This window comes from Aulonocara stuartgranti, assembly GCF_965226115.1.
Source record: "Aulonocara stuartgranti genome assembly, chromosome: 11".
In the NCBI taxonomy this organism is placed as follows: domain Eukaryota; kingdom Metazoa; phylum Chordata; class Actinopteri; order Cichliformes; family Cichlidae; genus Aulonocara; species Aulonocara stuartgranti.
The window spans coordinates 25,865,911-25,884,318 of NC_138947.1; the positions used below are offsets into that span (position 1 = coordinate 25,865,911).

Here is an 18,408-nt window from a genome sequence, read left to right on the forward strand (position 1 = left end):
CCATAGAAAAGCCACACCTGACTAAAAGGCGCAGGGTTCAAAGCTTGTGCAAAAAGTAGCGGCTTGTAGCCCAACAATTACGGTAAATATCAATCAAGAAGCCACGCACTAGAAATTACAAGGTCTACCCACTTCTTCTCAATGACAGAGTCTGATTATTATATTCTGAGGATACCTGGAAGGACTTTTTTTGATAAAGATAAACTGTAAGTTGTCATTAACCACTGTAATGAGCTATTCCATCCTGTAGGTTTTTTTTTAACATCATTTTCTGGGATATATTTCAGTTTTATTGGAGAATCCGAATTTCTTCCCAGTGTTTCTCCAGCACACATCCAGCGTGGCTAAATTGTACTTTTCTTTCAAACCAGTTTGCAGGACAATAAGCAATTTTTTTTTCTTGAGCAGTTACAGACAAAAAAAAAAAAAAAAGTTGAGCAGTTACAGACAGGGCAGCACGGTGGTTAGCACTGCTGCCGGACAGCAAGAAGGTCCTGAGTTCAATTCTACCATCAGGCCGGGGTCTTTCTGTATGGAGTTTGCATGTTCTCCCCGTGTTTGCGTGGGTTCTCTCCGGGTACTCCGGCTTCCTCCCACCATCCAAAGACATGCAGCTTGTGGGGATAGGTTAATTGGATAATCCAAATTGCCACTAGGTGTGAATGTGCGAGTGAATGTGAGTGTGAATGGTTGTCTGTCCCTGTGTGTTGGCCCTGCGACAGACTGGCGACCTGTCCAGGGTGTACCCTGCCTCTTGCCCTATGACAGCTGGGATAGGCTCCAGATGGTGCACTTAAGATCATTTGCCTGTTGCATGAGCCAGTTTCAGTGAAGCTGTAGCTGTTGGACGGATGGCCTCACATTTGACTCTAAAACACTTTAATATACAGAGGAATTCATGGCAAACTCCTACGGCTACAGCTGCAGAAAAGCCCCGAATCATCACCTCTCCACCTCCATGCTTGGCAGTTGGTATGAGGTGTTTGTACATATTTTATTTATTTTTTTGTTGAATATTGCATGATCTGACCTTGGAGTGATTTTCCCACAATGCTCTAGACCAGCAAGCTGCCAAAACGTCTGCTTTTATAGACACGATAGGTCTGGCTGCTACTTATCCTCTTAAGGCCTAAAGAAGCAAGAAAAGTGTACTTAGTTTTTTTATTTTTTTTTTGTTTTGGGGGTTTATTGTTCTAAATAATCAGTTTGCTAGCAAAAAGAGTGTGAATTAAATTAATAACACCAAAATTGTAAAAAAAAAAATTGTGTCCTTTGGCTAGTCAATTGTAAACAAGGACCAAGCATATAAACATTGACTTTTAGTGACTGATAATGTAATAGCATATAATTCACATAATTTTTTTATATTCACATATGTCAGCCAACATTTCCTTGTCATCTTATCTCAACACCACTCCACAACTCTCATCAGAATAGAAAAGACAGGTGGTTTCAAACCATGTCAATATAATGCCCCCCAAAGTAATATAGTGGTCAAATGTGTAGGTTTTTCTTTTGATGTTTTTTCCATTTGTTAAAAAATACATGAGACACTGTAGTTGTACAGTGTTTTTCAAAGACGTACAGATTTTTATGGTTAAAAACAGAACAAAAACCCGTTACATAACTGCATTCACAACAACTACAGTATTTAATCCACAGTTCTCGTGTAGAAAGGGTTATAAGACTTCATTCGTGGGAACTGATCACACAATCAAATAAAATTACTATTTTTGGTACGTACCATCTGTTTGGTAAACCTGGAATCAAAAAGGCATTTTTACACACATATAAACTGAGTTATCAGATGGATATATGAATGGATAAACAGATGGAGAGGGATATAGAGCAGTGTATTAGAGACCCTAATGCTGAAGTCACATTTCTAATGTTAATTTCCAGGATTTTTAAAGTTTGGGTGTTTTTTAATCCAATCACTAATCCTCTTCTCCCCACAGGTTTTCATAAACACATTCCTCTGTAATGATGTATGATATGTAATGAATGCAATATAAAAAATAAAGTACAAATATAATGCACTGTTAATAAAGCATGTGTGACTTTTTTTTAAATTATCTTGAGAAAATGCCAACTACTGCTGGTAAAATACTAATGCTTAAACAGATCTAATGCTACAGTGACCATTTGTTCACCTACCATACACTGTAGCTTTACTTATTGTATAAGGTTAAAAAAATTAAATAATACTAAAAAATATTAATTACTTTCTAAAGAAGGCACAAAGAATTTCAGGTTGATTGCATTTTCTTTGAGACTGCTAAATGAAACATTGGGAGCAATATATTGCATTCTCATATTATGATGCCAACTTGAAACATTCTTTTAAACTTATATAGTAGAAAGTCTAAAGGGGTCCATGTGTAATGGGCCTTTTTATGCATGCACATTATTAATGCAGACACATGATTAATTCTAGGTGACACATTGTACGATGTCACTTAGATATATGGTACAATAATAAGATCATTTAAAATACCCGTCTGTCTTATGTAAACCTGAGGACAAAGACAGTAGAATATAAACTTGTCGCTTGTAGTAGCTTATTGTTGACCGATGCCTACATGCGAGGACAAAACAATCTCAGCCATTCATCTGTTGTTTTGAGGTTTTTTTCCTAGTTTCAAATTATTAAATATAGCTATGTACTGCAGGCTGCAAGAAAAGTAGGCATCCCTGCATTGCACAGCATGATCCCGAACAACAAACAGAAACTACGTCTCTGTGGGAGCTACAGAGAGCCTGTGAAATTGAAATGTATTTGTTTGAAATAACAAATTTGTGAAGTTCAACAAAGTGTGACTAAGCACATCAAAGGCAATCTAAATATCTACAAACTCACCACAACAACCCTTTACAGTTTGATGCAGAGAATGTCAGATTTAAATTCAGCACAACGCTGAGCTGAAAATATTAGCATCCAAAAATAATCCGTACACGGCACAAAAAAAAATAATAAAAAAAAAAGGCAACCGGTCAGGGAGGCAGCTGTATGCACCAGATGTTATTCAGAAATGTCAGTCACAAACTATTCTTTTTCCTGCAAAGCCTTCCATCATATCACTACCTTGTGACTGGACATCAACATTACTCGAATTGTCATATTCTTCGGAAAATACCAAAGGCACAGTGGGATTTAGCTATTTATCATTTATAGGCCAATTTAAAAAAAGTCTGCGTCAAGAGCCTGGCTGCTGAAACATGGTGCCAAGCATTCCTTGGATGACTTATTGCCACAGAAGTGTGCCAATGATGTTGAAAGAAAACAAGGTCAGCTGTTGAGCAACCAGTGCATAGCATACTGTACTTTATACTTATTACACATGTGTGTGGAGATGGAGGGTGAGGTTTGGGTGACCATAACACTGTGATCTCTCTCTCTATATCTATATATCTACATCTATCTATATATATAAAAGAATCCCCCATTTGCCCCTGCGGGTGGTCTATCCTTCAGGCTCGGGTTCTCTACCAGAGGCCTGGGAGCTTGAGGGTCCTGCGCAGTATCTTAGCTGTTCCCAGGACTGTGCTCTTTTGGACAGAGATCTCCAATGTTGTTCCTGGGATCTGCTGGAGCCACTCACCTAGTTTGGGAGTCACCGCACCTAGTACCCCGATTACCATCAGGACCACTGTTACCTTCACCCTCCACATTTTCTTGAGCTCTTCTCTGAGCCCTTGGTATTTCTCGAGCTTCTCGTGTTCCTTCTCACTGATGTTGCTGTCATTGGGAACCGCTACATTTATCACTATGGCCGTCTTCTTCAGTTTGTCTACCACTACTATGTCCGGTTGGTTAGCCACCATCATTTCCAAGGCATACATGGAACGCCATAACCAAGTGGCCGGCATAGTGGTGGTGGTGGTGGCCGGTGGTGGCTAACCTAGGCGTGTGGCTCCAGCAGATCCCGGGAATAACATCAGAGATCTCTGTCCAGAAGAGCACAGTCCTGGGAACAGCTAAGATACTGCGCAGGACCCTCAAGCTCCCAGGCCTCTGGTAGAGGACCCGAGCTTGAAGGATAAACCGCCCACAGGGGCGAGCTGGGTGTTTTTATATATATATATATGTGTGTGTGTGTGTGTGTGTGTGTGTGTGTGTGTGTGTGTGTGTGTGTGTATACATATATATATATATACACATATATAATATCCCTCATTCCCTAATATAAACAACTGTATTATACACAGGCATATTAGGAAAAAAAAGTAGAATTTTTATATATTTCAAGCTTTTCTCTCTAGAAGTTTAATATTTAAATCTACTATTATAATACATGAGGTCAGGCAGGAGACAGTTTTCAAAAAAAGGTTTAAAAAAAGAGTTTGACACTTATTTTGGTAAAACAGGAAAACATAGAGGGAAATGCAGAGCACTATTGTAACAGATGCTTGCACCTTATGGCATTTTTGCCCTTCCTCTTTCCTTCTTGCTTGGCAAGTCGCTCTTCAGCAATATCTGTCTCCCAATATACCCAGTATCTCTCCATCATACATGTCTCCAAATGAGCTTAATCTTCTTATTTTCACTTTGTGCATGACCCATCCTTTGTGAGCTGATATACTCATTCCTAGTCCTGTCTACCCTTGTCATTCCCAATGCAAATCCCAAGGAAAATCTTAGCAATCTTTAATTCACATTCCTCCAGATTTTTTACTTTAGAAAATGCTAAAAGAATTAGGCTGGAACATTGTCCCAAGTTGCCGTTTCTCACCGTGGTGCTAGTTAAGGCACATCGTTCAGCGTGAATTCATTTGAGAATTACTCGTACTATATTCACATGGGTACAATTAGAAATCAAGCAGACTTTGTGCTAGGGAGCTGGCTGGTTAAATGTCCATGTGTCCAGATTGCTTCAGGCATTTGGATTCTGAAATGCACATGCAACAGCTATAAAACATTTCCAGACCCCTTTTTGTGGTAAATACTTAAGTTGTATTCCTGCAGCAACAGAGCCCAGCGCATAAGGCGTTGGTTATGATTAAACATGCGAGCAAGGAACACGAGTGGGTTGTGGTCAGTGTACACAACAAGAGGTAACATGCTGGACCCCAGGTATACATGAAAGTGCTGAAGAGCCAACAACAAAGCCAGGGTCTCCTTTTCAATGGTGGAGTAGTTTAACTGATTTTTATTAAACTTGCGGGAAAAGTAACAAATGGGGTGGTCCAAACCCTGCAAGTCTTCTTGCAACAGCACTGCCCCAGCCCCGACAGCACTGGCATCAACCTCAAGTTTGAATGGTCGCGTCAAATCAGGTGCAGATAACACAGGGGTGTGGCAGAGAAGGGCTTTTGCACTCTCAAAAGCATCTTGACACTCACTTGACCATATAAACTCAACCTTTGGGCTGAGTAGGTCAGTCAATGGCTTGACTACAGAGGAGAAATTTTTACAAAAGTTTCTGTAGTTTCTGCACCATCCCTAAAAACCTACGCAACTCACGCCTGGTGGTAGGTGTGGGGAACTCTTTAATCACTGCCACTTTGGCATCAATGGGCCGGACCTGTCCACGTCCCACCTCCCTGCCCAAGTACGTCACTGTAGCTTTGGAAAACTCACACTTAGCTAAGTTGAGAGTTAGAGTAGCTTGAGCCAAACGGTGAAATCTCTGACGTAGAGTTTCCAAATGATCTTTCCATGTTTCTGTATAAATTACTAGATCATCTAGGTAGGTACTGCAGTTGGACAGGCCACGGAGGACTTTATTTATCAGCCTCTGGAAGGTGGCAGGAGCGTTACACATCGGGCTGGGTATCGTCACTGATTTCTAGAATTGATTCCATCCCGATTCACAAGGTCCTGAATCGATTCAATCCACGATTCGATTCAATTCTATTCGATTCGGGGAAATTTTGCCTCAGACAGTCAGAAATATTATAATTCTGATCACTTATCAATACATATCAATATTTTTATATCTATAAAAAGAAACCTGACACTTGTGAGATTTTATCAAAGGTGTAAGCATTACAGCAGATTCCTTTGTGTCAAAGTAACTGAGGATAAAACACAGAAAAACATGAAGGCATTTTTCCTGGTCTGGGTTTTTATGGCAGATGACCTTAAAAATATTGTGCAGTCAAAAATGAAGTGAAGCACAGCAAAGTTACAGAGGTTTGATTAGAGACACCGCAAAGCATTTTGCAGTTTTGCATAATTTTAAAAAGTTTTAATTTGTTCAGTATTGAACAGCGGAAATGAGGCTTTCTTGTCGGAAGTAAGAAAAAACAACAACAACAAAAAACAGCTGCCGACACCGTAGACTGGTGGGTAATAAGTAGGGGTAGGTTTTTATTATCGATTTAAAGAGAGAGAGAACGTGCTCTACATGAAGTGTGATTTTATCGTGGTGGAAGCAAAACAGCAAAAGTAAGAGGAAATTCGTGGCGATGTTTATGATAAGTGCAGTTTGGATCATCTTTTGCTGCTGGTTCAGTCAATATTGTTTGGAGAGAGATAAAACCTGCAGCTTCAGAATCTAGCGCAAAAAAGACGTAAACACAAAGCGCGGACCTGCCGACGCTTCAAAATCAGTGAGCTTTTGGCTTTCAGCCCCGACGGCGTATCCCTGTACATGCATTCGGGTGAGAAAGGCGACATCTCACTCATTCAGATGCGTTGGGTCCGCGTCTTTGTGTAGAATCCGTGTACCTGCTCTCATTTACTGTTTTAGCTGTTTGGTGGTTGTAGACATTTTGTGAGGTTTAACCTGAGATTCTGGCGTTTCGGGCAAAATAAATTTATATTAAAAAATCGATTCAGGATTTTAATGAATCGATATCACGTTATCCAGACCAAATCGATAATCAAAACCCACCCCTAGTTATACATGCCGAATGCCATGACTGTGTACTGTAGAAAATCGTCAGGTGTTGCAAAGGCAGGAGGGACAGTCTACACAGTCTGTTCACATCAACAAGTCCCCCAGAAATGAAGAATCCTCAGCCTTTTATGCTTCCCAGTAAATGCAGGCAGGCGCGTCATTGGTCCGTCGTGTTCAAGGCTCCTGCAGCAGCCAATGGTGTGTGTGGACTGACACACTCTGATCTGCATGAAGTTGGGCGGGCATAGGTCCCTGGCCAGCCAATCACCCGTGAGTCCTGGAACGCTTTGATTTCCATAGAGGAAGGCGGGGCCACCTGAGGCCAGAGGTCGTAACAACAAGAATATATCAACTTGCGTCCTTTGATTCATGGGCTCCAAACCATACCCAAAAGCAGATTGTACCCTGTGAACCTCAGTTTGCGCCTGAACAGAGCCAGTTTTAATTTCAGCTACCAGATGTTGCTGGGACATTGGGCAGACCGCACTCAGCCAAATAAAAATGTGATGAAATTATTTTTCAGGATGACATGGACTTATATTGATTTCTTTTGCAAGGGTATAATGTTTTTTCAAGCATTTTTAAGCTTTAGATAAAGTATTAAACTTAAAAAAAAAAAAAACGTAGACGTTTATTCAGGGCTCAATGTTGCTAAAGGATCTGATGTATAGATTCACAGGTCTGATGCCCATTCTCTGTAAGAGCAAAAATAAAAACTAAACAAAAAAAACACAACAGACTAATATACCATTGAAACTTGCTTAGGGTAAATTTCAGGCAATCTAATCCAGACTTCTCTTTAAGAGAACTACAGAGTGAAACAAAGGACTATTTCTCGAAAGTAAATGTTTTGAAAAAGTAACCCCAGGTCACTAATTAAAAAGTAATAGATGCATCCCCACTATAATTATACCCGCACTGACTCACTGCCCTTCGGTGTATGGAAAGTCATAACTAATGTGTCAGACAGATGTAGCCCTTGAATGAATTCACAGGACACATTGCAGATCTTTGAAGCTGTTGCTTTAGATAAAGTCTTTTATCATATGAAGGGGAAAAAGTACTAAAACCTGCTCGCTATGTAACCACACGGAAATTTTTAGGAAAAGAAAGTAGTACTTTGAATAAGAGCCCGCACGTAACATTGAATCAGGGTTTCAGATTTTATGAGGATTTAAAGCACCCCCTAAAGATATTAAGTGTGTGAGATGCAGTGTTAGCCTTGAGCTAACAAGTGGTGCTGTCTGGAGGGCCTTAAATAAACTGTTGATAGAACCGAACCTTGTGAAAACAGCTGCTCCCCAACACTGGGGGCTTGTGCTAAACATGAAAACCTGTGCAGACTTGACTTTTGGTGGAACAGTGAATGCAAATTTACCTTATAAACTGAGGTCTTTTAGCCTAACAAAGCATTGCCCAGTGTGCGAAATAAATTCAGAATTATATGTAAAGTCTAAGGAAAAAGGGGAAATTATTTCTTCTTTACAATAATGTTAACAGAATATGTCAAATGTATTTCAAAACAAAGAAAAACGACAAAAGACCAGAACATCCTCATAGCAAACACTCCTGTTCAGTTTTTGCTTAAAATTCACATAAAGACAATGAGAAGGGCTTGCATTATCCTCATCACAGTGGTAACAAGTGAGTTATGTGAAATAGCAAATGGGGTAGTTGGGTGCGAGATTTCTCTTGGGCTGTGCTATTTTTTCCCCTTGTATATCTAATGACTGTGTAGCCCTTTGAAGAAGATGGAAGTTTGACGGAGTGGCAGTGTTTGTGAGCACACATGCAGCATACTTTCCCCACAGGAATCGCCTGGGTAGATTGCCTGTGAGCAGGCTGCCGAGCTGAGCTGTTTTATGCAGGAGTGGAAAAGAGCACTGACTAAAGCCATGTTGGATCACAGAGCAAATAACACATCGACATGCACAGACATACAAACATATATGTCCAACTCAGTGGAAAATCTGGATTGCTACACAAATGAAACACAAATGAAATGATTCAGGGGGACAAGATGAAATTGCATTGTATGGGTCAGCTGTCCTTCAAAGAGTCCTCAAACAACAGTGGTGGATGAAATGCCAGTGGGAAAGATTTAAGACAAGCAGACAAATACTTTTTTTTTTGTTTTGTTGAAAACACACTCCCTGCAACAAAGGGCAAGCAGATACCTTTGCTACCAGCATATGTACAATGCACTGCTGTATCTCTAAAGCACTAGTGGCCATTGTTTAGCAGTGTTGTAGAAAAAGCCTGTATCTCCACTCCCTTATAAATGCAGCATGATCCTTCCAGGCCGTGAGTAAGCATAAAGGTCACTCTGACAGAATTGTGGTAGTACAAGAAAGTAGGCACGACAAATAAAAAAAAATAAAATAAAACCACTGGTTGCTGGAGAATGTTTGATGGATTGTTGTGCATTATAGGAAACTATATAAAAGACTGACAGCATCTCCATCTGGCCGTGTCCTTCAAATGCATGTAGATTCAGTTCCACTTAATTGCAATAATAATTCTATCATAACACATTTTAAAACATAAGAATGAGCAGCACATACATATTCATGTGCGAGATGTGGATAACCAGAGCAATATAACAAGGAACAATGGTACTGTGACAGTTACTCAGATGTGAAAATGAATACATTATGGAGGAGTACACTGAACTTTTTTTAAATGTAGCACTCATAAGAATCTCTGACTAGAAAAACTACTACTCCACCAAAACATTTTTTGGTGGAGTAGTAGTTTTGGAGTAGTAGGTTCAAAGGCAGGGCACAGGCCACCACGTGTCACTCAAGTCTTCCTAGATTGCGTGTTGCCCAATGGACAAAAAGTAGATCAGTAAACATCCAAATGAGGCCCAAATGAGGCAGAGGAGGCGGAAGAGTGCACCTCAAGGCTATGATGTTAAGTCACAGATGAGTGCATCAAAACAGCGCCACATGGCCGTAAACTAACAGCGATTAGGTTTAGGCATGTAAAGCAAGTGCTTAGTGTTAGGTTAAAGGCTTGAAATGAATTCTTGTTTCAAAGGTTTGACAACTACATGAAGGATAGAATGACGGGACCAGGATTAGTTTTCATACTAACTGGTTCTCTCAAATCGTGCTCTCAGTTACACACTTTAAACCAGCAGATGATTTAAAAAAACACACTGATATTTTTGAGAAACAGCATTGCCACAATGAGCCATTAAAGAATGAGTGATAGGCCTAACAAACTCAATGTTACACTGCATGTTACAGTGAAACATAGAGTGTAAAATTTTCAAACGAAACATTTTCCTGATTAAGATAAGAGAGATAAGATAAGATAGAACTTTATTAATCCCTCGGGTGGGTTCCTCTGGGAAATTCGACTTCCAAAAAGCACAGCAACGACCGAAGTTACAGTTACAGTAATGTACTAGCTACGAAATGAAATAAACTGCTTTGATATTATGTTGCCTATTGTACATGTTTGCAAATATTCTCAACTGTAGTTTTAACTACAGTGCTGCTAAGAAAACAGGAATAAAGCTGTGCCTTATGTGTAACGATGTGTTAAATATCCCCATCAGCATGAAATTGTGTTGGAGAGTAAACACGCAGAAACTGGAATACAACCAAACCACCCAGGGAAGAGCAAGAGAGACACAAAAAAAATTGATGCAGGAAAGGAAATGCAGTCACGCTCAGGAAAAAAAGAGGCAGAAAGAGTAAAGATGGAGAAAGTCTCAGTGGCAGATGGACAGGGGAAATGACCTTGGCTGGCTAGGTCTGGGGCAGGTGGGAAGATGAAGATAGAGGGTCTCAAGGACGGGGTCAGCCTGTTAGTGAACGATTCAAGCAGAAAGTAAGAAAAAAGGGTGTAGAAGAGTGCAAAAAAGCTAAAGAAACAAATATAACACAAGTTTAAAAAAAAAAAAAAGGTCAGGATGCTGTGTAAAATGTTATTTAAAACACAATGTGGTGATTTGCAAATCTCATGAACCCAATTTATCCAAAACTGGACATAAACATATTGTTTATATAACTATTTAAATAGCTGTTTAAATTTAGACCTTTATAATTTCATGAAAATATTAGCTCATTTTGAATTTTATGGCAGCAACCTGGGTCAAAAAATTTGGGATGGGGACAACAAGGAGATGGAAAAGTACGTGGTACTAAAAAGGAGACAGTTGGAGTAACTAATTAGGTTACCTGGCAACAGTCCAGTAATGGGATAATAAAAGAGAGGCAGAGTTACTCATTAAAATGGACAGAGTTTAATCGATCTACAAAAAATAATAAACATTAAAAAAATTAATTCAGAATAATGTTTCTCTGTGTAAAATTGTGAAGACTTTAACGATCACATCATCTAAAGTGCATAATATTACCAAATGATTCAAAGAATCTGGAGAAATCTCTGTGTGCAGGGGACAAGGCTGGAAATCAGTGTCGAAAACACATGATCTTCGGGTACTTGGGCACCATTGCACTAAAAATAGGCATGATTCTGTCAGTGAAATCAGTGAATAGGCTCAGAAACACTTCCTGTGACATCTGTGACACTGACTGTGACATCCACGAATGCAGGTCACAGCTTTAACATGCAAAGAAAAAGCCATATGTGAACATAATCAAGAAATGTTGCTGTCTTTCTGGACCAAAGCTCATTAAAAATGGACTATTTGAAATTCATTTTAGAAAACACAAACATCATGTCCTCCAGACTAAAGAGGTAAACATGGCTGTGTCCCAACTTCTTTAAGAAATGGTGCTGCCATCAATTTCAAATTACAGAATTACATTTTACACAGCATCTCAACTTTTTTCGAATTGGCTGTACAGATAGAAGGTCGTGGGGACTAGGCAAGCGAACAAGTTGATACCCAAGGAGGGAAGGAAAGGAAAACATTAAGACAAAACGTAAAGTAAGAATGGAAAAAGAACGAGACACAGAGATGGATGAATGAACGCTTTCACCTGAAACAGCAGACGGGGAAAAGAGCAGGAATGAACAAGATGGTCACAGAAGGATTGCTCATATTTAGACAGCTCCCCGCTGCACTCAGCTCTGCTCCAACACAGATAACTCAGTGCATTCATTAGTTCAACTAATTCCCATCGCCATCTGCCAAGCAATTTCAGATCCACCTCTGGAGTCGCAGGAAAGGTTCTGGACTTTGGGGGAGGGATGTTGGATTTGGAAAATATTGGATTAATTTGCTTAATTGAAGAGCCTAATGTTTCCATAACTCAACAGTGGAAGCCCTAAAGGAAATCAGGTGCGGTAAGTGTGATCACAGGTTCCTTCTCGTAAGAATAAATGTTGTCTCCTTCTCCTGGCAGAAGGATTTTTCTTCTAAATGAACACAGCTACTTCATCATAGTTTCTAACACTGCATATTACACATTAATACACACATTTTTTGCCATACTATGTATGAAAGAATGACAGGAAGAGACAAAGAGCAGAAAATTATGCTGTCCTTACCTTCATAAGCTACCTTAAATCCATGAGCGCTTACTGCAAAGTCACTGGTAAGCCTCAGGGAAAAAATAGAGCCAGAACTGGTAACAGGTGGAGGGATGGTAAATCCTGTTAACCTGTAGAATAGGAAAAAGAGACCTCAGAACTGAATGCATGACTGAATTCATAACATTTCCACATCCTTTACACCAGCATGAAATAAGATGCCCCCTGAAAAAAGAAACCTCACTTTCAAACATGGAACATAAGAAATGAGTTTTTTTTATGAACTTGAACTATGTGATGGCATCCACAAAAACCTGTCATATGTTATATAAATCTGTATATTTATTTATTTTTTGTAAATACAAACAGGATGCACTTTTTAGATTCCACAAGCTAAAATAAAACAAGTTCAAGGGAAACTCAGACCTCCAGTAATGGAGGTTCAGCATCCCCTGTGAATACTCCTGAATCCAATTATGCTTTTGTTTCTCCTTTGAAAAATTAACAATTCTAAACAGACAACTTAAAAACTCGTGAGGCTGAAATTGAACATATTAAATATATGCTTGTTTGTTTTTTTATTTAAATCAGCTAGGCTACCTGTGAAGGTAAATTACTGTAATTTACATTTTTCTGTTGAGAGATGTGTGCGAACAAAATCCAACGACTTCACACACAGTTAAACTTGTTACATATAACGACAATTTAAAAGTCCTCACAGCAGCAGTGTGCCATAGCATTTTGGGTCTAATAAAACAGAACAGCTCTGAGAATTGTGATGCAATTTGTCCAGCAGTAATATACTCAGTACTATACAATCAAAACCCAAGCGGGAACCTTCCCCATTGTTGGTTGGCCTGTGAGGGCTGGCAGCTGCATTGTAACAGACTGCTTCATTACTGCATTTCAAATTAGGTGCAGACCCAAACAAATCCATTTACTTTCACGACGTCGTAAACAAGATGTGTTGCTGACCATTCCTCAGCGGCAGTTGCTAATGTTCTATCGACCTTCCACTGCTGTAAGCCAGGCAACGAAGCATGAACTAAAGTTGTGCATGAAACAAAATGTCTCCTTTTCTACTGCCCTCTCGTTTTCTCGCTTTTTCTTTTTTATTACACATTTTTGGAGCCATATGTGTGACCAAATCTCTGTTTGACAATAAGCCAGGTAAATAATGTCTGCAGCAGGCCAAATGTGCAAAAACAGAAACTTCCCAAGTGACAGTAATGAAGAAGGTGCTGTATTTACAACTTCAATAGAGTTTACAATTACAGCACTGTGAACTGTGTAGTAAATAATCACCCTTTTTTGCAGGCACAGCCCAGCATGCCAAGATATTGCTTAACATCAGCTGCTGCATGCCGTTACTGAATAACGGAAAGAAAAAAGGGTAATCTTAGAAGCTTAATGTAAAAAAAGATCATTGTACATAATTTGCCTGGTGGGTCAATTAAAAGCAAATAAAAGGTTGCACAATCAGAACACCTTGTTGGAGTCTTTAAAAATAACTAGAAAAACACAAGAGACAGGTAACACACTGAAACATTATTTACCACTTTTCATTATCTTACTTATTAATGTTTTTGACCAATGACATTTACTGAAATCTCTCAACTGGTTACAACCTAGATAATAAGGGGAATGTCACTCAAAGCCTACTCAGCGCCCACACTGTACAGAGTGGAGAGAAAGGAGGAACGAAAACTATACCAGTCTCTGCACAGAAAGAAAAAAAGTGCACCAAAATTCTTACGGATGTGGAGTGGAAACAAATCTCATGGCATTAGAATGTCACGCATGGAGGCATCAGTTTGACATGACTTTGGCTCTGTGCTATCAAGTACAAAAGTCACATTGAAAAGACAAGTGTGTAAACCTGGCCTTTCCCTTTGGTCCCGCCACTGGCCGCTGCTGCATTTAGCAAACGAATCCTCAGCCTTTCTTTTGCAAAACAATTCTTTCTTTGCCATTTCAACAGGAAGACGGGGGTTGGAGGGGTCTACGGTGCCATTTTGTGTAATAGTTACATGCTTTCAGTGAATTACAGTTTGATGTCAAGCTGAGCAGTCTTTAAAATTGCTCTCCTTACCCCATGTCTAGGGAGGAGGATGCATGGGGGAACTAATTATTGGCTGAGCAGAACAGACAAGAACAGAACAATCAGTGGCTTCAGAGTGCATGCTCACACAGATATTGATGGCACTCATCAGCTTGAGTGCAATGCAGTTACACAATGACACTAAAAAGCCTTGACCTGAAATGGTTACTGGAGAAGTGCAGCAAATGAAGACTGAATTATTATATCCACAAATAACAAATTGACAAAGAATTTTTTTTCTTTCACCAATGCCTATAAAAACTGAGTGTAGAAAGAAGAGGAAAAGTGCTGCTATGGCAACATGATATACGTGATATAGAGAAATTAGGAGAGAGACAAAAAAATGATGCAGTATACCAATATACACAGGGTAGAGAGAGGAATGCTTCTCCTAAAATCATCCAAAAATCTAGAGAAAAAAAGGCAAAAACATGTTCTTATGATCACAGGTGGATAATAAAACAGAAAACTGCAGTATTGCACTGTCATCATATCAGCACTAAACAGCAAAGGAGTGAGGATGCCATGGGTTTAGCCGACATTATGTGGAGACAGTGTTTCTAAATCTGGCATTGAAAGGGATTAAGAGGTGACAAGTCTAGGTATGCATCAAAATTCTATACCCCCTTCTATACTCCCAAACCTCAAATTTCAAATGTGGACAGGTCTCACGTCTCAGCTTTGCAGGTCAGCATAATGTTGGACTATTTTAAAGTTGAAAATCTGAACAAGCATCCGCTTAAACTACAGGCATGGAAACATGCCTCCACATAAGAAACACTTATTCTGCTTGTCTGCAAAGACAAGGACATGTTATGAGTGCAACTGATTTTGAGATAATTAGAATGCATCACATTACTAATGCATTAGAATGATTTTTCTTTATTTTTTATTTAACCTTTATTTAACCAGGAATGTCCCGCTGAGATCAAAAACCTCTTTTTCAAGGGAGTCCTGGCCAAGAGGCAGCACATGATAGTTAGAATGATACTAAAGGGTCCTGAGGAATGAAAGAATCTACAATTTCTGAACCTCACAGTGGAACTGCACATCTATGCTCATCTATTCTGTAAAATCTTTCAATAGTCCATAGTCTAGACAAGGTCTGGATAATATGGAACAAAAATCTGTTTTAATGATAGTGCTGTTGGATACTGCAAATTACAAAGACCCCATTTAACGAAAAATTCAAGTTACGAAGGCACTTAATGGCAATATTTTTGCCCGTGGTATGACAAAATGCCCGTGTAACAAAATTCGTTTGCGAAATGTGTTTCGCTGTTCCACGTGAAAGACGTATTGTTGTTGCGATGCGCTATTTCGTGTGCTTTTCGTTTGCAATTAGCCTATCGTTCATTCATTCATAATGGGGCCTGCATAAGGCATAAATATGAGCGAGTTTAAAAAAATGTTAAAAAAATATCATTGCACAGTGTACGTACGTACATTAATTAACGTATATGTAAGTTTAAGTTTTAAAGTTTAGAATTAAATTCCATAATGTTATGTACATGTACACGTACGTATGTATGCATGCATACGTATGCTTTCTTCAGCCTCCACCAAGAACTTCGTCTTCAGCCAGCATCACCTCACTCAAAAGGCGATGGAAAATGGTGCTTCGACTTATGAAAATTTTGACTTGAGAAAGACCCTCTGGAACGAATTAATTTCGTAAGTCGGAGTTCCACTGTACAGGGCCAGTATTGCAGATACGAATATAGATACTGATACTTTTAACTTATGTAGGCAGCTTATGTAGGGAAGAGAAGTGTGTCATGACAAATAGGATGAATTATCATCAATTTGCAATATCTAAATACATTTTAATGAAGACAAAATTATTGTGATTTACTTCTACTTTCCACAATAATTAAAACAACAAAAACAAATTTCTCAGAAGAATGAGGGTAGATCTGTAAGAACCAGAGATGTCCATGTATGAGTAATGACTTGTCAATCACCAGTTATTTTCATCTTAAAGCATATTAAAGTTAATTTTACTCTATATATTTTTCAAGGGGAACAGAAAAGAAGACTTAAAACTAGTGTTTGAGCACAAATGCTCATGAAATTGCTAAATAAGCGAATAAGGGAGCACCTTCTCATAGAGTTCTTTTAACTGTGATTTTTTTTTTTTCAAACAAGAAGAGCCCCTATTGAAAAAAAAACTCCAGCTTTGAGGGATGCCAAATTTACAGTCTATTTGCACCAGAACATCTACTCAAGACTTCAATTACTACAGGTGTCATTTCATTGGCTGAATCTGGCCAGCATGAAGAAACCGAACTGGTGGACTTGGGAAATTAGAGGAAATGTATTCTAATACTTCTCGTGACACAGCATGTAGGCACAGATTGGTGCTGACTCATCAAAGTCTGCTGGATCAGTTGAGGCCACACCCAAGTTGGCAGCTCTCTTGCCACCTGAAGGCAGCACAGAGATCGTTACAACAGTGATTTATACGGCACACTGCAGTGCTGTCTGTTCACACCAGCACGTGGTTGTGATGTATGAGTGGCAACAAACCCCTGGAAGCAAGATAAATTAGCCCTCAGTCAGAGTACATTAATATGTTCTGACGATCAAGGGGGTTCCCACATGCCCCTCTCTGTCCTACGTTCCCAGATGGCTCCCCAGCCTGTCAGCAATGTATCTGAGTTGATTACTGAGGAAGGTTCCCCAGTGGGGTTCCTCTGAGAATGAAGTCCCTGTCCCTCCAGGCAAAAGCAGTATCCCTCTCCTGTCCTGTTCTGGATGAAGATCAAAGATGCTGAACTGTATGGGAATCACCAAAGGAATCACTACTAATGCTGCTGCCATCAATCCTTGCAGTCTCTAAAATTGTTAACAGTCACTTGCTTCCATTTATTTATTTATTTTTTGAAAACAAGTTAATGCTTTCTCCAAACTGTCCTCTCAGGAGTGAGATGTACATTTATTGTCCCAGAATCCAAATGGAGAACAAAAAAGTTTTCATTTTGCTGAGGTGACCGCTTGCTCGAATTCTAGTTCACTGTGAGAATCACAGAGAGTGAAAATGAGCAGGAATGTGTTCTATGTCCTAATTTATATGATAAATACAGGTCAAAGATTAACCAATTATCCAAGGATGGTAACATTTTTAAGACTCTCTAAGTGGGCAAAGTAAATATCCTCTGTATCAGTGACAGGACAAAACGGTAGAACCCAAAAATGGTTCATATACATATGTATATGTGTATGGTGGGGATGTCTTTACCACTTGGGTGATGAATGGATTAACAAGGGGAAATAAGTTTCCTACCTATACAGTACCAGAGAAGTATCAAACAAAATGCAAAAAGGTACATCTGCTGTTTGCTGCAGCTTGTTGCTTTGGCAACAAGGGTATCAGTTAAATGGTTGGAATATCATTAACAAATCAACACCAAGGGGCCTGCTGTCTCAGAAATAAGTAATAAGACTTGGATATCAGACAGAAGAGTGCAAGCTACAGTATACTTCCATCTGAGATTGTACAAAGAAGGCATGTTTAATATGCGATTATGGATTAATCTCACCATGGGTGGTAGTCTAGAATCACTGAGGAAAGTAAAAGTCAAAGTGATGAAAAAATAGAATAAGAATAAAAGGCAAACTAATGCCTGGCATAAGTTTGTAAAGTCGACTGTAACTGTTAATCTTAAAACACATTTTAACATGCAAAAGCACGTCTCACTGTATTTCACATCAGTGATATGCCTGAGTGGAAAGGAGGGTTATATAAGAAATACTGGCAAGTAAATTCCAAACTTTGAGTTAAAAAATGATCATAAGCTGTAGATAATGCAGCTTACAACTTTTAGCCTATCAGTAAAAATAAGTGTATTGATGCAGGATAGAAACTGATTACAGCATCTTTCATTAAAGCCGGTTTAAAAACAAAAACCATAATCATAGCAGCACAGTATTCAGTAAGCATACAGTATGTTCCCATCTAAGAAACTTTTATGAATTGTTTAAACAGCTTTTTTTTTTTCACAAAAA

At 39.1% G+C, this 18,408-nt stretch overlaps 1 protein-coding gene across 1 annotated transcript in view; it reads right to left on the minus strand.

Annotated features, from left to right (window-relative positions):
- The window catches only part of LOC309717712 (CUB and sushi domain-containing protein 3-like), a 245,739-nt gene that overhangs the window by 195,201 nt on the left and 32,130 nt on the right, over positions 1-18,408 (minus strand). Inside the window, 1 exon segment of the mRNA XM_082552492.1 lies at positions 12,318-12,430. Within this exon segment, the coding sequence (XP_082408618.1) occupies positions 12,318-12,430 (113 nt within the window).